We start from the raw sequence: 23,006 nt of genomic DNA, 5'->3' as shown, positions 1-23,006 counted from the left end.
TTAAAATTTTGCAGAATGCAAATGTATAACATTTTATTGGATATATGTATATCTAGGTATTTCATTATTGGATGCTATTATAAATGATATTTTAAAATTTCAAATTGTTGCTAGTATATAAAAATACAGTTGATTTTGTATACTGTTTTTTTTAGTAGCTTTGTGTAGTTTCTTTGGGATGTTCTACATAGGTGATAATGCCTGTGAATATGGAGAGTATTACTTATTTCCAAACTTTCTGGCTTGTATTCCTCGCGTCTCTTCTCTGTTCTCCTCTCCTCCCCTCTCCTTTCTTTTGTCTTATAGACCCTGTCTCCAGTCACATGTTGAACAGGAGTGGAAGGAGAGAATTACGTACTTTGTTCTGAACCTTAGAGTTAAAACATTGAGAATTCTACCATTAGGTATAATTTTTTTTTGTAGATATCTATAATCAAGTTAAGGACATTTTCTTGTATTTCTAGTTTTCTTAGAGTCTTGACCACAAATGGGTATGGAATTCTGACTGATTCTTTTTCTTCTAGTATGATGACCTCATGGAACCACCAGCTTGTACTATACATGAACAAGAGAACCATTTATTTTTCTCTAAGACAAGCTATTTCCGCCTCTTTGGAAGTAGCCAACTAATACGCTACATAATACACTTTCACTGTTATTTGAAAGGCACAGGATATCACGAAGGGTTGGGGGCAAGATGAGGCCAGATGGAGACTACTGCATTCACCAGGTGAAACGCAATGGTGGCTTGGACTAGCACGGCGACGCAGGAGACAGAGGTTCTTCGGTTCTCTGATTCAGGAAGATTCCACATGCTGTGGAGCAACTAAGCCCAAGTACTGCAACTACCGAGCGCACACTTTAAAGTCCACGCTCCTAAAAAAAATAAATAAATAAAGTCCACGCTCCTCAACAAGAGAAGTCACCAGAGGGAGAAACACACACTGCAACCAGAGAATCACCCCTGCTCGCTAGAGAAAGTCCACGCACAGCAACAAAAAACTAGTGCAGTAAAAAATAAATAATGAGTTTTTTTTAAAAAGGAGACTAGCTGATAAGTCTGATGCATGGAATGAGTAAAGGATAGAAATTAAGAATGACTTCTAAATTGCTCTTGAACCACTGCATCAAGAACAGTGACAAAGGAAAACAGAGAGGAAAAGATCTGAATGATTTTGTTTGTGATATACCAAGAGTCATGATTTAGATGGATTATATCTGATACTCTTATTAGACACCCAAGTGCATGGACTGCTCGGGAAACTGGATACATGAGGCTGGCACTCAGCACTTCAGTTCAGCTCAGTTAAGTTCAGTTGCTCATTCGTGTCCGACTCTTTGCGACCCCATGAACTGCAGCACGCCAGGCCTCCCTGTGCATCACCAATTCCCAGAGTTTACCCAAACTCTTGTCCACTGAGTCAGTGATGCCATCCAGCCATCTCATCCTCTTGTCATCCCCTTCTCCTTCAGCCTTCAATCTTTCCCACCATCAGGGTCTTTTCAAATGAGTCAGCTCTTCATATCATGTGGCCAAATATTGGAGTTTTAGCTTCAACATCAGTCCTTCCAATGAACACCCAGGACTGATCTCCTTTAGGATGGACTGGTTGGATCTCCTTGCAGTCCAAGGGACTCTCAAGAGTCTTCTCCAACACCACAGTTCAAAACCATCAATTCTTTGGTGCTCAGCTTTCTTCACAGTCCAACTCTCACATCTATATATGACCACTGGAAAAACCATAGCCTTGACTAGATGGACCTTTGTTGACAAAGTACTCTCTCTATTTTTTAAAATGCTATCTAGGTTGGTCAAAACTTTCTTTCCAAGGAGTAAGTGTCTTTTAATTTCAGGGCTGCAGTCACCATTTGCAGTGATTTTGGAGCCCCAAAAAATAAAATCTGCCACTGTTTCCACTCTTTCCCCATCTATTTGCCATGAAGTGATGGGACCGGATGCCATGATCTTCGTTTTCTGAATGTTGAGCTTTAAGCCAACTTTTTCACTCTCCTCTTTTACTTTCATCAAGAGGCTCTTTAGTTCTTCACTTTCTGCCAGAAGGGTGGTGTCATCTGCATATCTGAGGTTATTGATATTTCTCCCGGCAATCTTGATTCCAGCTTGTGCTTCTTCCAGTCCAGCGTTTCCCATGATGTGCTCTGTATATAAGTTAAATAAGCAGGGTGACAATATACAGCCTTGATGTACTCCTTTTCCTATTTGGAACCAGTCTGTTGTTCCATGTCCAGTTCTAACTGTTGCTTCCTGACCTGCATACAGATTTCTCAAGAGGCAGGTCAGGTGGTCTGTATTCCCATCTCTTTCAGAATTTTCCACAGTTTCTTGTGATCCACATAGTCAAAGCCTTTGGCATAGTCAATAAAGCAGAAATAGATGTTTTTCTGAAACTCTCTTGCTTTTTCGATGATCCAGCAAATGTGGGCAATTTGATCTCTGGTTCCTCTGCCTTTTCTAAAACCAGCTTGAACATCAGGAAGTTCACAGTTCACATATTGCTGAAGCCTGGCTTGGAGAATTTTGAGCATTACTTTACTAGCTTGTGAGATGAGTGCAATTGTGTGGTAGTTTGAGCATTCTTTGGCATTGTCTTTCTTTGGGATTGGAATGAAAAACTGACCTTTTCCAGTCCTGTGGCCCTGCTGAGTTTTCCAAATTTGCTGACATATTGACTGCAGCACTTTCACAGCATCATCTTCCAGGATTTGAAATAGCTCAAGTGGAATTCCATTACCTCCACTAGCTTTGTTCGTAGCAATGCTTCCTAAGGCCTTAACATATCATAGTGATCTGCTTTCTTGTTTTTCTCCCTGGCCAGACGATGGGTTCCTCAAAGGGGGCATAATGTCTTATTTATTTTTACATCCTCATTTCTAATACAGTATCTTTCATAAAACTGATATTCCATAAATGCTGGTGAATTAGTCCATGAATTCTTAGTTTTTGCTGTTGTTCAGTCACTAAGTGTTGTGTGATCCTGAGTTTTAGTGAAAGGCAAGTCATACTATAAGCTATACAAAACATTGCTCTGGGATTAAAATACTTATCTACACTTCACAGTGATCAAAATAGTTCACTAAATAACTAAACAAAATCAGAAGACAAGGATACGTATTTTCATGAAGGCAATATATTTAAAACTATTGAGGCAGAAAGGGACCCTTTATGACATTAATGTTAAAAATGTATAAGAGATACTATACAACAAAATTAAGTACAGTGGAGAAAACGCAGAATTTGTAGGGATACCATGAAGACCATCTAGTCTTGTGGTTCTCACACTATGTTCCTTGGAATTATACAATCTCTTGGAGGCACATCAGGACTATTGTGGGGACAAAGCGAGGTGGTCAAGCGGGTGGGACTTGGGATTTCAGGATAACAGAGGAATTAGTTGCTCAGTCGTGTCCTACTCTTTGCAACCTGATGGACTGCAGCCTGCCAGGCTCCTCTGTCAATGAAATTCTCCAGGCAAGTATACAGAGTGGATTGCCATTTTCTCCTCCAGAGCACCTTCAGGGCTTGAACCCGTGTCTCCTGCACTGCAGGCAATTTCCTGTATTGTAGGCGATTCTTTACCACTGAGCCACTAGGGAATAGATTTTACTTCAAAAAAGAAACTATTTTATAAAAAAATTTTTTTGGCAAGTTATGGTTACTCTAGCCTACAGTTGAAGAAACTGTACTTAAGTATGCCAAAATCCGAATTATGACACAGAAATTGGATATTCTCACAGCCAGTCCAGAGATTGTGAGCTTTCATTCCAGAATTCAACTAAGAATACAACTCACATACTTTTATATTTACTATCTATTGCCTGGTAGGGTCACAAGTTTCATAAATTTATTACTGATGGTTTTATTGCTTAGACTGGGCTTAAACACAGTAAAATGTAACGAGAAAGAGCTTTGAAGACAACAATGGTTTACGCTCTGCTGGCTACAGTTACAGCAAAGACTTACACATGAGTCATTGCAAGGGATGAAGCACAGAGCATTCAGGTCAACCAACTCTGTTGCTCAAACTACTAGGAGGGGAATACACAAATTCCTGTAACATATCCTAATTTTTCCCCTGAGGTTGCAGTGGAATTAATTAAATACTTATCAGAAGTAAAGGACAAAGTGATAGGATTTAAAAAAAAAAAGTCTTTTTATATTTACATTTGAAAAAGGTATTGCCTTTTCCAAGAAAGGAAAAAACAGAAAGCAGGGTACATGTGAAGGTACCTTCATGTTATGCTTTCATTATCACTGTATTATTTCCTGCAGCAGGTTCTGTGGATAAAATCCCTTCAATTGCTTTCTTCTTTCTTTTCTGATTTTTTTTTTTTTAAATCTTATCTGAAACGACAGGCTGGTATTATCAAAGCTGTGTATCCTGAGAGTGAATAGCAGGAATGCATTTCCGTTTTTCATTACTTTTGGTAGAACACACAGACCTTAGGGGTAAGCTCTCAGCGCCAATACATCTTCAAATTCTTACTAGGCTCCCTTAAGGGGAAAACAAGGTAATTAATCTGTCATCCTAGACAGTGTACTGCTCCTTCACAATATTTAAAAGCCTATTTCAATAAGGATAAAATGCTACCATAAATAGATGACCCAGAACAAAAGAAAAGGAAACATTTCCAACCAAAAGCTGCTGAAGAGTACAAAGGGAAGTACTGAATTTTGGGAAATTTGAAGACTAAAAACCAAAACTAATCGCAACAATATTTTTGCCTGCTAATTTGTAATTGCTATTTCTGTATTTAATTACACATTTCTGAAAACGAATCTGCCATAGGCCTACCTTGCTGCCATAAACTTTATTCCAGTGAAGACAAAATACGAGTAAAAAGATTTAGAGATGCCATGGCTCTTAAAATGCGTAATCCTCTTAGTTAATATGTTGGTGTGTTAGTAGGGTTTCCTGAAGCTCCGAGAAGCATCCTGAATCATCGCCGTTGCAAGCTGCTCTTTTGAAGTTGCCACTAAATGTGCAGTTTCTCATCTGAATATCTCCTTTTTTAGGGGGTTGGGGAAAAGCCTCTTAAAGAGCCTCTTACCTTTGTTTTGTCTTGTTTTTTTTTTTTTTTCTACTTTTTAAAGCTCATCCTAAATACTGTTGTAAGGCAGGCCTGAAGCATAAAAGATTATCAAAGAGCAGGCCTGGGGTATGTCGGAGGAAAAACGTCAGGGTACCCTTCTTTATCGCTGGAGCAACATCTTAATGAACTGCTTATACCAGTGGGTTTCCCTGCTGGCTTAGTCGGTAAAGAATCTGCCTTCAGTGCAGGATACCCGGCTTCAATCCCTGGGCTGGGAAGATCCCCTGGAGAAGGGAATGGAAACCCACTCCAGATTTCTCGCCTGGAGAATTCCATGGACAGAGGGGCCTGGAAGGCTGCAGTCCATGGGGTCACGGAGTCATACACAACTGAGTGACTATCACACACATAGCACAGTGGGAATCTCAGCCTCTCTTTCTGTACCTGCAGGGGTAGCCACAGCCTTCTAAGACCTTCCTGGATCCCATGCCAGTGCTATAAACATAAGTCTTGGCTTGTCAGGCCCAGCTGTCATCAGTGGAAACAACCTGGAATAAGTGTGCACATCAGCACAGCTGCTTTGGATGCAGGGGATGAGAAAGCACAATCAAATATTGAGCAGTGAAATGGAAGGAGCCTCCAGTCAACATATCTGTAGTTCTTTTGACTTTGATATAAGGTTTTGAACACTAAATTCAAATTATCGGCTAGATTCCTGGCATTTGGCAGACTCTGCTCCTGAGCTGCAGGCCCACCAGTGGATGGTAAGTCAAAAGGCAAGAGGAAATGAGCGTTCTCTTGTGGTTCATTCAGCTTTCTAACTTTCTGAGCAAAGAAATAGCAAGCAGTTGGCTTACTTAAAAATCACAGCTTGCTTCTTGAAGTCTTTTCATGAATAAAATCATCACTTTGGAAACTCAAAGACAAAGAAACTCATACATCAAGAGAATGAAACCATTTCATCCTATGCCTGAGTCATTATTGTTTCTCAACTTGGTGTTAAAGAAATGCTAAAGTGGTAGCTAAGGGAACTTCCCTGGTGGTTCAGTAACTAGAACTAAGTACCCAAGACTCCAAGCTCCCAATGCAGGGGCCCCGGGTTTCATCCCTGATCAGTGAACTAGATCCCACATGCCACAGCTAAAGATTCTGGGTGCTGCAACTAAGACTTGGGGCAACCAAAGAAATAAAAATAAACCTTAAAAATAAATAAATTGGTGGCTGAGACAATTATTTGCTAGTAAGTAGCAATGCAATATTTGTAAGTCAGGAGGGGTGGGATGGGGCGTGAGAGGGAGGCTCAAGAGGGAGGGGACATATATATACTTACGGCTGATTCATGTTGTACGACAGAAACCAACAGAACAATGTAAAGCAATTATCCTCCAATCAAAAATTTTAAAAATTTGTAAGACAGAAATATTTATGTTTTAACAAATAGACCACTCTCTACCTTCGAGCTCAAAGGTAAAGTATTCATTAATTTCTGTTAACGTCATTGCATTTTGCGTGACAGACAACATGCTATAGAAACCCTTACCTTGTTCTTTTTAGTAATGTTGACACAAGTTCGTTCAAATGAATGAATGCTCCCCTTACATCTAACTCACATCAACTTAAACACACACAGGAAGAGGAATGATCACCAGCAATGTCCCCTAAGCATACTCCCTACTCTCAAAGTACCAAGTAATGCCTCACCTTGATCTTGTTACTATCCTGCCAGCCAAACTGCTTCACGACCTGATACTGGCTTATCTTTGCAACTCCCTGCTCCACTTAGCACAGTTTCCATTAAACTGCCATGAAATAAATATTTTTATTGCCTAATTGTCTACTCCCTTCCACAGTGACTCCTTGGCAAGAAAAAAAAAAAAAAAAAAAGGTATAATTCCTAGAACTACTACTGAATCTTAGTATCAACTCAAAAGAGGAGAACAGATTTTTGAGAACAGTATTCTGCTTTGATTCATCTATGGCATCTTTTGTGTTTTCTTTCTAATAGACTTTATTTTATAGAGCAGTTTCAGATTCACAGCAAAATTGAGCGGAAGGTACAAAGATTTCCATATAATAGCACCTTATGATTTGCAAAAATTGAGCTTAATATTTGGAAAGATGAAAAAAAAAACATTGTATTATATTTGTTTAAATTTTTTTTCACCAGATAGAAGGTTATAATTTCACTAACATTAACGCCTTGTCCATTTGACATCCAATTTGACATCATGGTATACCAGGAAGATCACAATTATAAGAAGAGTCACTCTATATATTACTTATGTCTAAAAATGACTTTAACTACAAGAAAAAAATTAATAAGGAATTAGCAATCAAATTTACTTCACTTCTGGTTTTAGCTTCATGATTTCCTCTGAGTGGCACTCCCAGTGCAAAGTACTAACAAGACAACTCAGTGAAACTTTTGTCAAACTTCTTCAAAATAGAAATTTACTAAAACCCACTTCTGGGTATATAATAGGTACTCACAAGTGCTGAATGAATTGAATCACATCCCAAGAGGCAATAATCAGATTGAAATGCTCATACATTACTAATCTGTATGAGAGACAAACAATATTTCATTTTATTGGGAATAAGATGGGATCCCAAAATGAGCCTAACATTACTCTCGGAAAAAGGTTTTATTAACACCTTTCAGCTATTTACTTTTCACTTGGCAAACGTGAAACATTTTTAATACTGAATTTTACTGAGAGCAAATTGATGGTAATTTGTTCTACTGAGCTTCAATAAAACGAGCTCTGTATTTGAATGTTAAATGTTATCTGCTGTGAGTGATTTACATATTATTAGAACAAGGAACTGCAAAAGAAGAAACTAAAGGAAAAGAGGAAACTCACATTTATTTTAAAACAAACAAACAAATGAAGGAAAATTGTCTTTAATTTTTAAAGTGGTTCTTAATGTCACTGCCACAGAGTTCCCCCAAAAGATGCATTTTAAAAAGAACACAGTGAAGTTTTAAAAATGCAATAATTCTCTCGTCATGAGTTTACTTCTGTAGCATTAGGGAACACACGAATGCTTAATTTGCACAAAGTACTCCTTTCTTCCCTAGCCCGACTCCCAAACCCTAAACCCTATCAGGGAATAAGAGCAAAAACAGCCACAAGACAGGGTCGAAACTGAAGAGAAACAGCAGAGGGGTTTAGGGGAAGAACCAAGAAGTTCAGAAGGAGGGAGAATTGGTAGTTGGGAAACCAGAGAAAAATTCATTAGGGGAAAACATTTCTAATATTTAGAAGAATGGGTTAGGTTTAGACGCTGGAGACACGAGGAATTCCTGATGGGGGTAAAGGCATCGAACTCTGAGAACATAGGGTGTATTTCTATACCAATTCTTGCCTCTTTACCGAGGCCTGGCCAAGATACAAAGCAAAGGATAAGACTATCCTTTGCTCTGACCATGGAGAATAATATCCTCCCAAGCAGAAACTCAAGCTCACTGATGATTTTAATATGTACAGTCATTCAAAACTAACAAAAGTCTGAGGATTGGACACAATACTGAGGAAAAAATTCTTTGCATGGTACATTTAAAATAATTCTCAAGAAAATATGGCAATATATACAATGAAATATTATTCAGTCATAGAAAAGAACGAAATCTTGTCATTTGTGACAACACGGATGAAACTTGAGGGCTTTAGACTAAGTTAAATAAGTCAGACAGAGAAAGACAAATAGTGAATGATCTCCGTTATATGTGAAAATCTAAAAAACAAAAGAAAACAACAAACCAAGCTCATAGACACAGAGAACAGATTGGTGGTTATCAGAAATGCAGGAGGGGAGGGGGGTATTGAGTTGGGGAGAGAGGGATAAAATGAGTGAAGGGGGCTCAAACTGTACAAACTTTTAGTTATATACTAAATAAACTAGGGATATAAAATAAGTAAATGGATAAAAACTATGATACACGCTTATCAACACTTTTTCAGTACAACTAAACTCACAGATAAAGGGATTTTTAGGAAGAATTTTAAAAATGCATTCGTCCACACACTACCTGGCAAATGTATGCCTGGCATTTTTGAAAGAGGTAAGCGAAAGAGCAAATTCAGCTCCAAGGTCATATTTGTTAACCTGATTTAGGATTAAACTGTTCTCTAGGAGATATACTCCAATGACTTAGGGAGATTATTTAATATGATAAATTTTAATCAAACGGCAACCGCTTTCTTTCAAGATATAAAATAATGAGGCAATTTACAACAGAATGTTTTGAGGATGCTCTTTTGCCTTGTAGGGGTAGAGCAAGAGGTGATAGAAGGTCAAGTTTTAAATAAACTCTTGCCTCGCAGAAAGATGAACGGCATGGACAGATTTAGCCTTCTGGGTGAAGTCTTCTGAGGCCTAAGAAGAGATAGGTTGCAAAATGAGGGAGGGAACCAAAATTTTAACCAAGTAATCAGGCCGGAGAAGAAGTCATAGCATCTGGGACATGATGGTTACAGATCTCTGTTTGCTTGTGTGCACAATTCTAATAACAGTTGTGTAATCTTATGAATACAGCGTCATGTGAAAGAACCCCCCAGACAGACTCATTTTTAAGCATGCCCCTCGAGAAACATATCAAAAGTAAGAAACACCGGACATGGTCTGACTAATTAATGATTTCTGTATTCTGGATAGGAAAGCCGCACTGCCTATGCTTTCAGGCCGCCACGTCAGGCCGGAAAAGTCGAAACGTGCACAATCTGAAAGTATGACATGCATCTTTTTAAAGTAAGAATTTCTTATTCAGGAGGCCTCATCAACTAGGGTCTGCTTGTTTGTCTGAATACGCAAAGTCCCATCCCCAGAAACTCTGATTCTCGAAGCCCTGTGCCACCTGCTAAGTTGCTTCAGTCGTGTCCAACTCTGTGCGACCCCATGGACTGTAGCCCGCCAGGCTCCCCCGTCCATGGGATTCTCCAGGCAAGAATACTAGAGTGGGTTGCCATTTCCTCCTCCAAGGGATCTTCCCAATCCAGGGATTGGGCCTGCGTCTCTTGCATCTCCTGCATTGGCAGGCAGGTTCTTTACCACGAGCGCCACCTGGGAAGCCCTGAGTGGGGCCTAAGAATGTAGTATATTCAGGAAGTGATTCCCAACATGGCGACTTCGCTGTGATATTATGGAGACACTAAACCAATGCCAGCATTGGCCTACCCCAGATTACTCATGACATGAGAAAAAATAAATTTTTATATTGCTTAAAAGTAAATAAATAAATAAAAGTGAAAACAGGAAAGATTCCGAAGATCTTCCCTTTCTGTACACGAGGACCACTAAGTTGCCAGCCTCATCAAGACCAAACAAGAGAAAAACAACAACAACACCAGCACAGGTTGGCACAGATACACAAAGATCTAAAAAGATCTTTGGGAAACCGAGGTTCATTATGCTGTATTTGTAACAAATTAGCATTGAGGTTTTCGCATCCCCCAACCCCACCCACCTTGCGGGGTACGCTTGTGTGCAAGAGTCTTGTGCACGAGGAGAAAAGAGACATAACCTAAAGCTGTCAATCACCCTGTCAGTCAAACGTCAGGACTCAGAGAGGGGCTTGTCACCAACCAGACCCCTATTGCAGTTCTGCTTCTGGTTTCCCGACTACTCGCTCCTCCTTCTGTCTCTCTGGAGCCCACTTTTGTTTGCCTAATAAAACTCTTGCTACTTACTACGTCTCTTGACTGAATTCTTTCCTTCTGGGGGCAAGGATTGAGAAAACTGCCATTTTGGTGCTAATACCTTTAACTGGGTACCTCTGAGTCTCTCAAAACGTAGCAGTTAAAGTGTTAACTGGGGCTTCTCTGCTGGTCCAGTGGCTAGGACCTCACACTCCCAATGCAGGGGGCCCGGGTTTGTTCCCTAATCAAGGAACAGGATCCCACATGATGCAGCTAAGACACAGTGCAGCCAAACAAATTAATAAACATCTGAAAAATAAAGTGTTAATTATGGCTGCAGTCTCACATACAAAGGGCTTCCCAAGTGACGCAAGTGGTAAAGAACTGGCCTGGAGATGCAAGAGACATAGGTTCGATACCTGGATTAGGAAGATCCCCTGGAAGAAGGAAATGAGAACCCAATCCAGTATTCTTGCTTGTAAAACCTCATGGACAGAGGAGATTCATAGGTTACAGTCCATGGTCCCGACGAATCAGAGACCACTGAGCGACTGGGTGCTAGCATCACTAGCATCTCGAATATCAAGGGTTCACCCAGCAGAGATTCTCTTCCAAGCCCACTGACAGTGCGGTTGCCCAGCCTCAGGTCTTCACTGGCTGCCAGCTGGAACTTCAGTTCCTTGACAGGAGGGTCCTCCAACTGGCAGCATGGCAGCCGGCTTCCCCCAGAGTGAGCCAGTGAGACAGCAAGAGAGGGTGAGCAAGAAGGAAGTAGCAGGTTTTGTAACTTAGCTGCTGAAGGAATATCCCATTCTCTTTTGTCACAGTCTATCCATTGGAGGCAAGTCTCTAGGTCCAGCCCACACTCAAGGGGAGGGGATTACATAAGGGCATAAATACCAGGAGGTGGGGGTCACTGGACGCCGTATTAGATGACAGGCGCCATACCACAAGAGATGACATGTGACAATCTGAGCAATGAAAGATTTATATGGAAACATGTTCCAAATGGGGAAAAAAAAAAAAACCCCAATAAGGCAGAATCTGAGCTATAGAAATCTACTTTATGGATAACCTTCTGAGAATTTGCTAAGAAGTGTCACCACCTTCTCACTCACCTCCTATGTGTCGCCCTATGGTGGTATATCACGATTTTTTTTTTTTCAGGCTGACACATCTGTGAACTTGTTAGTCAAAAAAGGAAGAAAAGGAGGATGAGCAAATAAGGGACCTCATGACCCATCAAGTAACACTCTGACAATTCGCACTTTTATATTTATCATGAGAAGCAGTATGGTAATGGCCATAAGGAGTATGGGAAAAAGTAACAACAATTTTAGAAACTTGATAAAAACTGTTTCCCAGATTTTTTTTTTCCCCTACAAAGCTGTTTTATCAGCTCAAAATGGCAATACACCCTAATGGGAATGTACATAAGCAATGCAGCAGGTTTAACACATGGCCCCAGGATTCTTGACACTCGTTTCCATCTAGAACTGGAGTCTATGTCCCCTCCCCTTGCCTCTCCCATGAGAGTTGGGATGGCTTTGACTGAGAAACTCACTGTAAGACTTCTGAAGCTAAGAGAAACTAAGAAGTTTCTATCTGGTCCTCTTAGGAAATCCACTCTTCAGATGCAACCACCATCCCATGAGTGAGTGAGTAAAAGTCACTCAGTTGTGTCTGATTCTTTGTGACCCCATGGACTGTAGCCAACAGGCTCCTCTGCCCATGGAATTCTCCAGGCAAGAATACTGGAGTGGGCAGCCGTTCCCTCCTCCAGGGGATCTTCCCAACCCAGGGATTGCACCCAGGTCTCCCACACTGCAGGCAGATTCTTTACCATCTGAGCCACCAAGGAAGCCCAATGAGAAGCTCAAACTTGCCCACATAGAGAAAAACCCACACAGGACCTCAAGAACACAATGAGAGAGAAATTTGGCTAGCCCTCAACTGCTCCAGCTTCTGATTGCTTCTGCTCCAGCCATCATTGGTCTACAACCATAATATATGTCACCATATGAGAGATCCCTCTCCCAAGTCCAGAACTGCCTGGCCCACCCCTTACTGAATTCTTGACCCTGAAAGGATGACAGATAATTTTAAAATACAACTGTTGTTGATTTAGCCCACTGTTTTGAGGTAGTTACATAACAAGAGATAATTGTAACAGCCAGTAAGTAATCTCACACTGACAATAAAGTCATGTATAAAGAAAATGGTAATATCAAAGAGGGGTATATGAGGTTAAAATAGTCTCAAAGCATTTAAGACTGTTAGACAACAGAAGTGAACCACTGCCTCCAGGAAGGTCTTTGTGAAAACTAGGACAATTGGGAAACATTAACAGTGAAGATGGATATGCCTAAAAGTAATCTTATGATAATAGGAAAGTAAATGGTTACAAATCATAAAAATTGGAAGTAGAGCATTTTTATTCCTACAATATGTCTCAGATCAACTGATTAACAAATGTGGTCAGCCATGACCTCCTTCTCTTGTCATAGCAGAAATCATAATACCATTTGGTGTTACAGCACCTTTGCAAATATTATCCATTTCCCTCAACATTTACCCCCAGACACACATCACGATCAGTCACACACTGTCCCTTTCATTGAGAATCATACAGATCACACTATCTTCAGCTCCCTTTTTTTCTCCTCTACCACATATATTTACATCTTCCTCTCCTTTCCCTTTCTTCTTTCTGATCTTCTGGAAAATCTTTTCATCCCCATTTTGAAGACCCTGTCTTTTCCACTCATCCACTCTTGCCTGCCAATCTCCTGACCCATCAAATATGCTTCCTTATATCTCTGGTGTCCCTTCTTGTCCTCATTATTATAAAAATCTTTATGACAGATTATAAAATTTATGTCTTGATTTCAAAACTACCCTTAAGGTGATCTCTAATCTTCTTCACTCAGACAATTCTCCAAGAGGTTGTCTATACTCAATGTTTCCAAATATTTTTGCTGCACACTTTCTCTTTAAATCCATTGTAACCCGACTTCAAATATCCAACACTATTGGATCTATTCCTTTAAAAGGTGCCACCAGTGGTCTTTTCTCAGCACAGCACCCTTCTCCACTGACTTCACTGTCGTATTTGGCACAGTTGATAGAGATTTTCTTTCTGAAATTCTTCTACTTTTTTTTTTTTTTTGGCTGCACCATGTGGCTTGTGGGAACTTAAGTTTCCTGAACAGAGATTGAACCTGTGCCTTAGGCAGGCAGTGAGGGCTTAGAGTCCTACCACTGGACCACCAGGGAATTCCTGAAATTCTACTTTTGACTTTTTTTTTTTTTTAAGTGTTCACTGGCTTTCTTTGATTTGTATGTATTCTTTCTCTGTTCTCTCCTCTAAATCATTATCTACTCTCCAAATATTCCAACAGAAACATTGCTCATCTTCTTCTCTCTATACCAACATTTCTGATGAACTAAATCAGGAAGCTCAAATCTCATGCTCCACCATAATTCTGACTTGAAACAGGCACACAGGTGTACTTCAAATTCTCTTATTGATTTGCTCAATCTGATGTCTGAATATCAACCTGTACAGGAATTTAATGTATCACACAAAGCAAGGACTTCTCATATAAGAAAATGCTTTCTACATAGGAGGTCAGAGTCAGAAGAATGCTAGCGGTCACCTTGATGCACTGGGAAGAATGATCCTTAATTCAACAAATTCAGGTTTGAGAACTCTGATTTTAAGCACCAACTTGCTATTCTCTGCACCTAAATGCTCTGATCCCTGGTACCTGCATGTTTTATGCCTTGATTAACCTCACTCTGCAAGTATCAGCAGAGATACTTGCTTCTGAGACAGACCTCCCAGGAATGCCATATGTAAAGTGGCATCTCTCATGCAACACTCAGGAGACACATTATATATTAATTTGCTCGTTGTCTATTTTTCCCCACAGGAATATATATAGGTTTCATGAGACCACATACTTTGGTGCAATGCTGACTCCCTAGAACATGGAAAAAGAGTATTTAGCCCATAGTAGGGGGTTTCCTGGTGGCTCAGATGGTGGAGAATCCACCTGTAACGTGGAAGACCTGGCTTCAATCCCTGGGTTGGGAAGATCCCCTGGAGGAGGGCGTACTCCAGTGTTCTTGCCTGGAATATCCCCATGGACAGAGGAGCCTGATGGGCAACAGTCCATGGGATTGAAAAGAGTTGGACATGACTGAGCGGCTAACCCAACAACAACAAACCACATAATAAATAATTGTTGAAAACCGAGCAACAACTACAAAGTGAATGCTTTAATGAAAAAGTTTTCATTTCCATGTATAGAAAGTTTGTAACACTATAAAGTAAATGTAAGAACCCTCAAGGTAAAACAATATGTTTTTTACCAGGTGAGCCAATTCACATGTTTGGGTAACAACCAGCTTAAAGTTTCTTTGCAAAAAGTAATGTGATTATCTCTTCTGCAGTAGGACATCCCACTATCTTTCTTTTTTCTCAACAGAAATGATCTCACTGAAGTTTGCTACCAAACTTTCTATTAGCTTACTAGCACAGAACTTTCTTTCTTAGAACATCTATCTAAGGTCTCCATGTGGGAGTCGCTCAATTTTTATTTCTCTAACATCTTTGTTTTCTCTCCATCATTTTTCTTCCATAGGGACTTTTCTTTTTCATAGAACTCTTGACCTGCGAGGAACTTAAGATATTGTTAGCCCCAGGGTTTCTAATCTTCCTTTCAGCAGTGAGACCTATTTCACACACAAAATCTTAATGAAACAGCATCCTAAGTGGAGGGGCTGGAACCTGCTCCCCTGCTCACCTTCATTCCAGCATCCATGACACACTGGCGAGAATCATAAGTCTCCTGTGAAAACCCTAGACAGTGCTGTGCTGTGCTAAGTCATGTGCAACTCTGTGACCCCGTGGACTGCAGCCCACCAGGCTCCTCTGCCCATGGGGTTCTCCAGGCAAGCATACTGGAGTGGGTGCCGTTTCCTCCTCCAGGGGGTCTTCCCGACCCAGGCATCTAACCCGCGTCTCCTTGCATCCCCTGCCCTGACAGGCAGATTCTTTACCACTGTGCCAGCTGGGAAGCCCTGCGGATAGTCTGCTACGCTTTCTTAATTAAACTCAGATGCATTTTCCATGTCAATTCTTCCATTTCTCCAACAGGAGACGTAGCTCATCCTCTGGGTTAAAAGCATTTACTGCAAAAACACAGTATGTGTGGCATACTACGTGGGCAGTGGGGGGGCCATGCTGAGGAAACACAGACACGAAGGGCGCTGGTCTCAGCATTTCTCACCCACCAGATAAACACACCCGAGTAGATCTATAATTTCCCTCAAGGGAGTGATTTTTTTTTTTTTTTCTTTTTTTATCCTCACGTCCTGGCTACCTGCCCTTACCTTGACTTTTGTGTCCCCGAGGGCTAGGCAGGGCCTTTCTCCTTCTCCTCCAGCTTCTCATTATTCAAGAACTAGCATGCTTTAGGACCTAGCGTTGTCTGGTCCTGGCGGATGATCCCTGGATCTGCACTTATCTCCCGAGTCCCTAGGGTAAGAGATGTGTGCTAGATGTCTCCGTCGGGGTCACCTGCTATCATCCGAAGTCCACTGTCTGGACCTCTCTTCTTCTCCTCCCTCCAATGGAACTCCTTTCCACCGTCCCCATTATTTTCCATGACTTCATGGCTCACTTAGTTCCACGAGCTTGACACTCTGGAGTCACCTTTGCCTCCCTTCTCTTCTGAATCATTATGGATCACCACAGTTTTGTGACAACATCCTCTGATCTGACCTTCTAGAAGCTATTCCAATGTCAGCTAACAGTACACTTGAGGTGAGCAGAGACCGTGTCTGCTGGTTTCCCACTGGCTGTAGGCACAGCACGTGGCACAGAATAGATGCCTAATAGTTCTTGTTGAAAGAATAAGTGAATGGAATAAGAATGTGTGATGTTTACTATAGCATAAAAACCTCAAGTAAATTACCCAGTGATGGTACAATGTGTGGGCACATTAATAAGATATTATAGCATAATTAAAATATTTTCAAGCATATATTAATGGCATGGAAATTGCTCCCTGTTCAACACAAAAATAAAGAGAAGCTGAACACAAAAACCATAAATTATTAACCCAGTTGTGAAAATCTAGAAAATATAAAAATATTTACCACTGGTTATCTCTAAATGGTAGTTTTTACTTATTTTCATACTGCTTTAAAATTTTTCCTGCTTTATTTTTTAAAAAGTTAATGCTCTAAAGAAAATTTACTACCATGGAAATAACGATGCCTTTTGATGGAAGGCTTGAAAGAAGCATGCACAAATTAGAAGGGGCCTTTATTCCCAGGTGGACAGTATTATAACCCATCTTCCTGACTTGGATTTTCTAAGTGAAAGTGTGAGTCACTTAGTTGTGGGACTCTTTGCAACCCCATGGACTGTAGCCCTACAGGTTCCTCATGGAATTCTCCGGGCGAGAATATTGGAGTAGGTAGCCATTCCTTTCTCCGGGGACCTTCCCAACCCAGGGACCGAACCCGCATCTCCTGCACTGCAAGTGGGTCCTTTACCATCAGAGCCAAAAGCATTGCTTAATATTTTTGTATTCTTCACTCCAGGATACATTGCTTAGTTCTCTGCTTCTGCCAGCTTTAATACAGTTGAATTTATCATGATATTATATTATATTAATTTTGCTGAAACGTCATTTTAACCTTTACTATTCTTTTGTTAAACACTGTACTGTCTCCTTTTTACTTAAAAAATAAAATAAAATCAGAAGTCCTCAATCATTCAGGGTCCAAATTTCAATGTCCAATGTCCCCTTCCAGGCATATAAGACAGACACCTACTGTGCCTGCTCCACTCCTGGACTGCCCATCTCCCTTACTCCACTTCAAATCTTATCCTTTCTTAATGCTTAACGAAAATGTGCTTAGCAATTTTATCAGAACACCCACAGCCCTTATGCATAATCCTGTAATATCATGCATTTTTAGAATTAAAAAAGGTTAGAGCAGCAAGACATTATTAAAATCATTTGGCTCAACTTCTCCCTTTATGGATGCAGAAACTACAATCCAATTAGAAAAGATGGCTTGTTCAGTAATTCAGTATTGAACTCTTAAGAGTTAAGTATTTTAACGAATCCAGGACCTACAATGACTGGATCTCCCATCTGCTGAGCAATTGCTCAGCAATTTTTCATGACTCCATTCCCAAGGGTATGTCTAGCCTGCCTATCTTGATCGTCCTCATTTATTCCAGGGCAGATAGCACGGCAGATAGATTCCTTTCCATCTCCATTGTACCCAGTGCTGCAGAGTGAGTGCTGAAGAAATATTGCAGAAATCACCTCAAGCACCCCAGCGCTGGAAGTGGAGATACAAATCTGTGACAGCAATATTCCATCTTAACAATATGGCTGCTACACCCAGCTGGCTGGTAATGACCATCAGAGGAAGTGACGGAAACTTTCTTTTGCATACTATATATGCACACTATACTATACTATATGTTCTAGCCAATCATGAACGGAGAAGGCAATGGCACCCCACTCCAGTGTTCTTGCCTGGAGAATCCCAGGGATGGGGGAGCCTGGTGGGCTTCCATCTATGGGGTTGCACAGAGTCGGACATAAGTGACTTAGCAGCAGCAGCAGCAACAGCAGCAGCCAATCATGAAACCTCAGGGTTATGGTTAAGAGCACTGAGGCATATACACTACCCCTGTGAAACACAGATGGCTAGTGGGAAGCTGCTATATAACATGGGGAGCTTAGCCCAATGCCCTGTGATGACCCAAAGGGTGGGATGGGGGGTGGTGGGAGGGAGGCTCAAGAGGAAGGGGATATATGCGTACTTATGGCTGACTCACACTGCTGTACAGCAGAAACCAACACAATATTTAAAGCAATTATCCTCCAATTAAAAAAAAAAAAAAAGATCCTGGAAAGAGAGCCAGGATAAGAATACAGGGATTGGAACTGGGTCCACAGACGACATCTCTGCAGCCAGTTCACTGTGAAACACATAAGCTCAAGGAAGGATTGGACTCAAAAGCCAGGATGAGTAGTAGATTTCAAAGTTGCAAATGGCTCTTTCCACACACACACAGACACACACTCTTTTAAATTCTGAATGACATATACGAGGAAGAGAAACACTTAACAAGGGTACCAATCAAATAATGTACAATGTGTTAGCAAATAACTGGTGGATGAAATACCATTGCAAGCCAGAAGACCCAGGAGACAGGGAAAGGTGAACCTCTGGGGTTAATCAACATTCAAAACCAAGGAGAACTAGGACATGCCCTCAAGACACAATCATGCCAGCCTCTTCGTCCTGGCTGCGGTATTCTGCGGTCATGAGCCACACAAACCCAGGAGCATCTGCCAAGATCTCAAACAGCTGAGCAAGCACTCTCTGCCATTTGTCCAGCTGTTGTGAAATGACAGAAGAATGTTCCCAGGGTTTCATCAAGTAGATTTCTCTTTCAGTTCAGAACAATATGATTAGAATACAAAATTTCTTGTTAGTTATGACCTTGTCACTCTGAGTGTGTATTTACCTGGGTGTAGACATCTACTGCTTATTTTTGCAACTAACAAAGGTAAATAGAAAACATCATGGCACATTAAAAAGTGAGTACCATTGAAGAAATAAAATAAACCACTCTTTTCCTCTAATGGCAGACTCACCGCTAGAGAAGTAGGTGCCCATTCACATGGTGATTCAAAATGTCTTGAATATAATTCATCAAAATTCCATTATTTCCCTTCCTTTCTCGTATATGAGCATCACAATTTCAAGGGAAATGACTTAGTGGTGAAATCTCAGGTTGTAGAATAGCCAGCTCACCTTACATATATCAACACTGTTGTTGTACGTGGAAGTGAACACACTGGACTTGTTAAAAAATGTGAACTGCTCCTTCCCATCAAAGGAAGAAAAAAGAAAAACCTCAGAAAAAAGAAAACCTTCAAAAGAAAAATATAAAGGCTCTAGTGACTGATCTTGGTTGCTTTCCACATAAAGACTCAATGTGTGGGAGTTAATTATATTAGTGATGGAGGGTAACAAGCTATTAATTTTGTGCTTCAAAGTTATTAAACACCTTTCTACATACAGTTCACAGGCAAATGAATGGACTTAATCTCTGTATTAAAACACAAGACGAACCAAACAATCCCACGTTTCATGACTCTTCAGAGTTCATTACCTCCTTGGCAATGCTTTCCCACAGGCCAGATATGCTGCTTTAGAAAAGTCTCTGGCAGTTCACATGGGAAGCCTGTGAACATGGATTTAATCACATTTAAGTCATCCAGACATGAAAGGTCACCAAGGAAAAGCATTTTTCCCTAGTGATTCAACGATACTGGTCTAGTAAAATTTCTTCTTCCAATGATCCCACAACTCCCGAGAGAGTCTGCTAGTTTAAGGTGTCACATGGCTAACATGTGCAAATTTAAAGAAGTCAGTGGAGGAAATAAAATATTTAAGATGATAACATTTACTGTCAAGAGAAGTTTGTAGATTTCTTTCTTTAGGGTAAAACTTAACATTATTTAATTATAAAGCAGAAAATTCATATAGATGAGGATCTTTATCTAATTACCAAAGGACATTTTACTTGTAAAAATCATTACACATGTAAAAAAATTACAGTAAATGAAGGCATTATTATCATAAATCACAATACTTATCTGCATTTAAGGTTCTCTGTGCTCTAATAAGAGCAAACAACAGCTTGGTTTATCAATGTTTCCACACAAAATTTACAGTGATTCATTTGATTTATTAAAAGCCTCATCATAGCTCAAAGGTATCTGAATATCCATAAAATTAGGAAATAATTGCTATAAAATCAAGAAATAATTGCAAAATCTCCATACAAGAAACAATTCAACAAGATAGTACCTATTAGAAATGCTTACATTATAAAAATAATATTGAAAATTAAAACTCTAACTAAGCTGTATCAATAAACTATGCTTTCATGAAACAAAATTTTTGGTACTACTGCTATAGTGCTACTAAGTAAGTTGCTTCGGTTGTGTCCAACTCTTTGAGACCCCATGGACTCATGGAGAAACCCGTCAGGCTTCTCTGTGCATGGAATTTCCCAGCCAAGAACACCGGGGTGGTTGCCATTTCCTTCTCCAGGGGATCTTCCCGATCCAGGGATCGAACCCAGGTCATTGGCACTGGCAGGCCGGTTCTTTACCACTGAGCCACATGGTATATAATAAACCTCATCTTACCCATGGGAAAAACTAAGGCTCAGCGAGCTAAGTTCCTTGCCCCAAGTGATAGAGTAGGTGGCAAACCAAGGTTATCTAGCCACAGAACACGTTTATTTTTATTTTGTGCAGATTAAAAAATTTTTAACTTCAGAATACTTTGAGATTTATACAAAACGGTGGAGAGCAGTACAGAGGGTTCCTGTTTACGCCTCACCAGTTTCCCTGTTGAAACCTGACATTACACGCAACACCCACCACATCTAAGGAGCACACTCTGCAATGCAGATATGAACTATACCGCACACCTCACTTGCCTTGCACTCCTCTTTCCCTAATGCTCTTCTTTCCTCCCAGGATTCCATGCAGGACACCACATGACATTACGTTCTCATGTCGCCCTGGCCTCGTTCAGCTGTGACAGCGTCTCAGACTTTATGTGTTTCATGACCTTGACAGTTTTAAGAAGTACTAGTCAGGGGAAGGGTGTTCAGGATGGGGGTCACATGCACACCCATTGCTGATTCATGTCAATCTATGGCAAAAACCACTACAATACTGTAAAGTAATTAGCCTCCAATTAAAATGTTTTAAAAAAGTACTAGTCAGGTATTTTGTAGAATGTCCCTCCATTTGGGTTTGTGTGATGTCCTTTCCTGATTAGAGTGGAGTTATAATTTTGGGAGGAAGTCCACAGAAGCAAAGTGCCATCCTCAGTATATTGATGCAAAGGGTACACGCTATCAGTGTGACTTCCCTTTGATGATCTTAACTTTGAAGACCAGGCTGGGGTACTAGCTGCCTGGCTTCTCCGTTCTAAAGTTACCATCCTCCCTTTCTCTCTTTTCATGCTTTGCTTTTTGGAAAAAAGTTAAGTGGGTGGGAGTGGGAGGGAGTCAAGACACACCAACAGGGTGTAGAGCAGGTGGTGTGAAGCAGGGGCTATCTAAATAAATTATTTGGCATTTTCCTATCAGAGCCTTCATTTTTAGCCCACTTTTCTATATTGCCTCCGACATTCTATCTTTTCTTAGTGTTTTGGCATATTATTCACGTGCAGTAGTTTAAAAACACAATTCTTCACTAATTTCCTGCTTTTGCAAAGGTCCCAAAAAATATGTTAGGATTAAATGTGAAAACTAACAAATCTGAAATTATTTTCCACTATCACTGTAGGATTTGTCACTAAGGAATGCATTCAGAACCAACATTCCTCAGAAGCATTCTGTACAGAACTTACCAGAAATATTCGTTCAAGTTGATCCTGAATGTCTTTCATTCCTGGAAAAGCAGCAACTCCCTGGATCATCTCAACAAAGATGCAGCCAACTCCCCTAAACAGAGAAGAAAGAACTGTTACAAAAACTTCAATATATTCTGCTTAGAAAACTAAATCTGCAATTAGAACATCTACTCCTACAAAGAGAAACAGCAAATAAATAACACTCTCAACAAGTATAAAGGGTGGTGCCACATGCACCTAGACCCCATAACTTTTGTCGCCCTTTTCTGTCTACTCCCCAGAAAGGGTTCCAAACAGATACAACTATACAAGGCTCAAAGAATCTGCCCGCAGTGTGGGAGACCAGGGTTCAATCCTTGGGTCGGGAAGATCTCCTACAGAAGGGAATGGCTACTCACTCCAGTATTCTTGCCTGGAGAATCCCATGGACAGGGGAGCCTGGTGGGCTACAGTCCACGGGATCACAGAGAGTCCGACACAACTGAGTGACTAACACTTTCACTTTTCACTGTTTCACACCAGGCTCAGAAAATGGTGGAAACCAATTAAGTATAAATCTCACTGACTCACCTCCACTCAGGATACAATCAAGAAACTCCTTAGCCTGATATAGAAAGCCTCCATAGTCTTGTTCTACCATGCTTTTTCAACTCGGTTTCACAAATTCATAACGTGTTATTCTCTCTAACTTTCCAGGACTCTCTTTGCATCAAAATCATCTGGAGAACTTTTAAAACAAAGCAAATGATCTGAACATAAACTCCAGAGACCTGATTTCAATCAGTTGGAGGTCAGGCATTTAGGTGATTTAGGGCAACTACAGTG

At 40.5% G+C, this 23,006-nt stretch overlaps 1 protein-coding gene across 4 annotated transcripts in view; it reads right to left on the bottom strand.

Moving 5' to 3' along the window:
* CDK14 (cyclin dependent kinase 14) overlaps positions 1–23,006 on the bottom strand; it is a 677,451-nt gene that overhangs the window by 235,335 nt on the left and 419,110 nt on the right. For all 4 annotated transcript variants that reach the window (XM_015095181.4, XM_042248369.2, XM_027968434.3 and 1 more), the window contains one exon: positions 22,179–22,272. In XM_015095181.4, the coding sequence (XP_014950667.1) occupies positions 22,179–22,272 (94 nt within the window). The remainder of the gene's footprint in view (positions 1–22,178; positions 22,273–23,006) is intronic.

The sequence above is a fragment of the Ovis aries genome, chromosome 4 (genome assembly GCF_016772045.2).
Source record: "Ovis aries strain OAR_USU_Benz2616 breed Rambouillet chromosome 4, ARS-UI_Ramb_v3.0, whole genome shotgun sequence".
NCBI classification, from domain to species: domain Eukaryota; kingdom Metazoa; phylum Chordata; class Mammalia; order Artiodactyla; family Bovidae; genus Ovis; species Ovis aries.
Note: the sequence above shows the minus strand (reverse complement) of the source record. Positions and strands in the feature narration are given on the sequence as shown.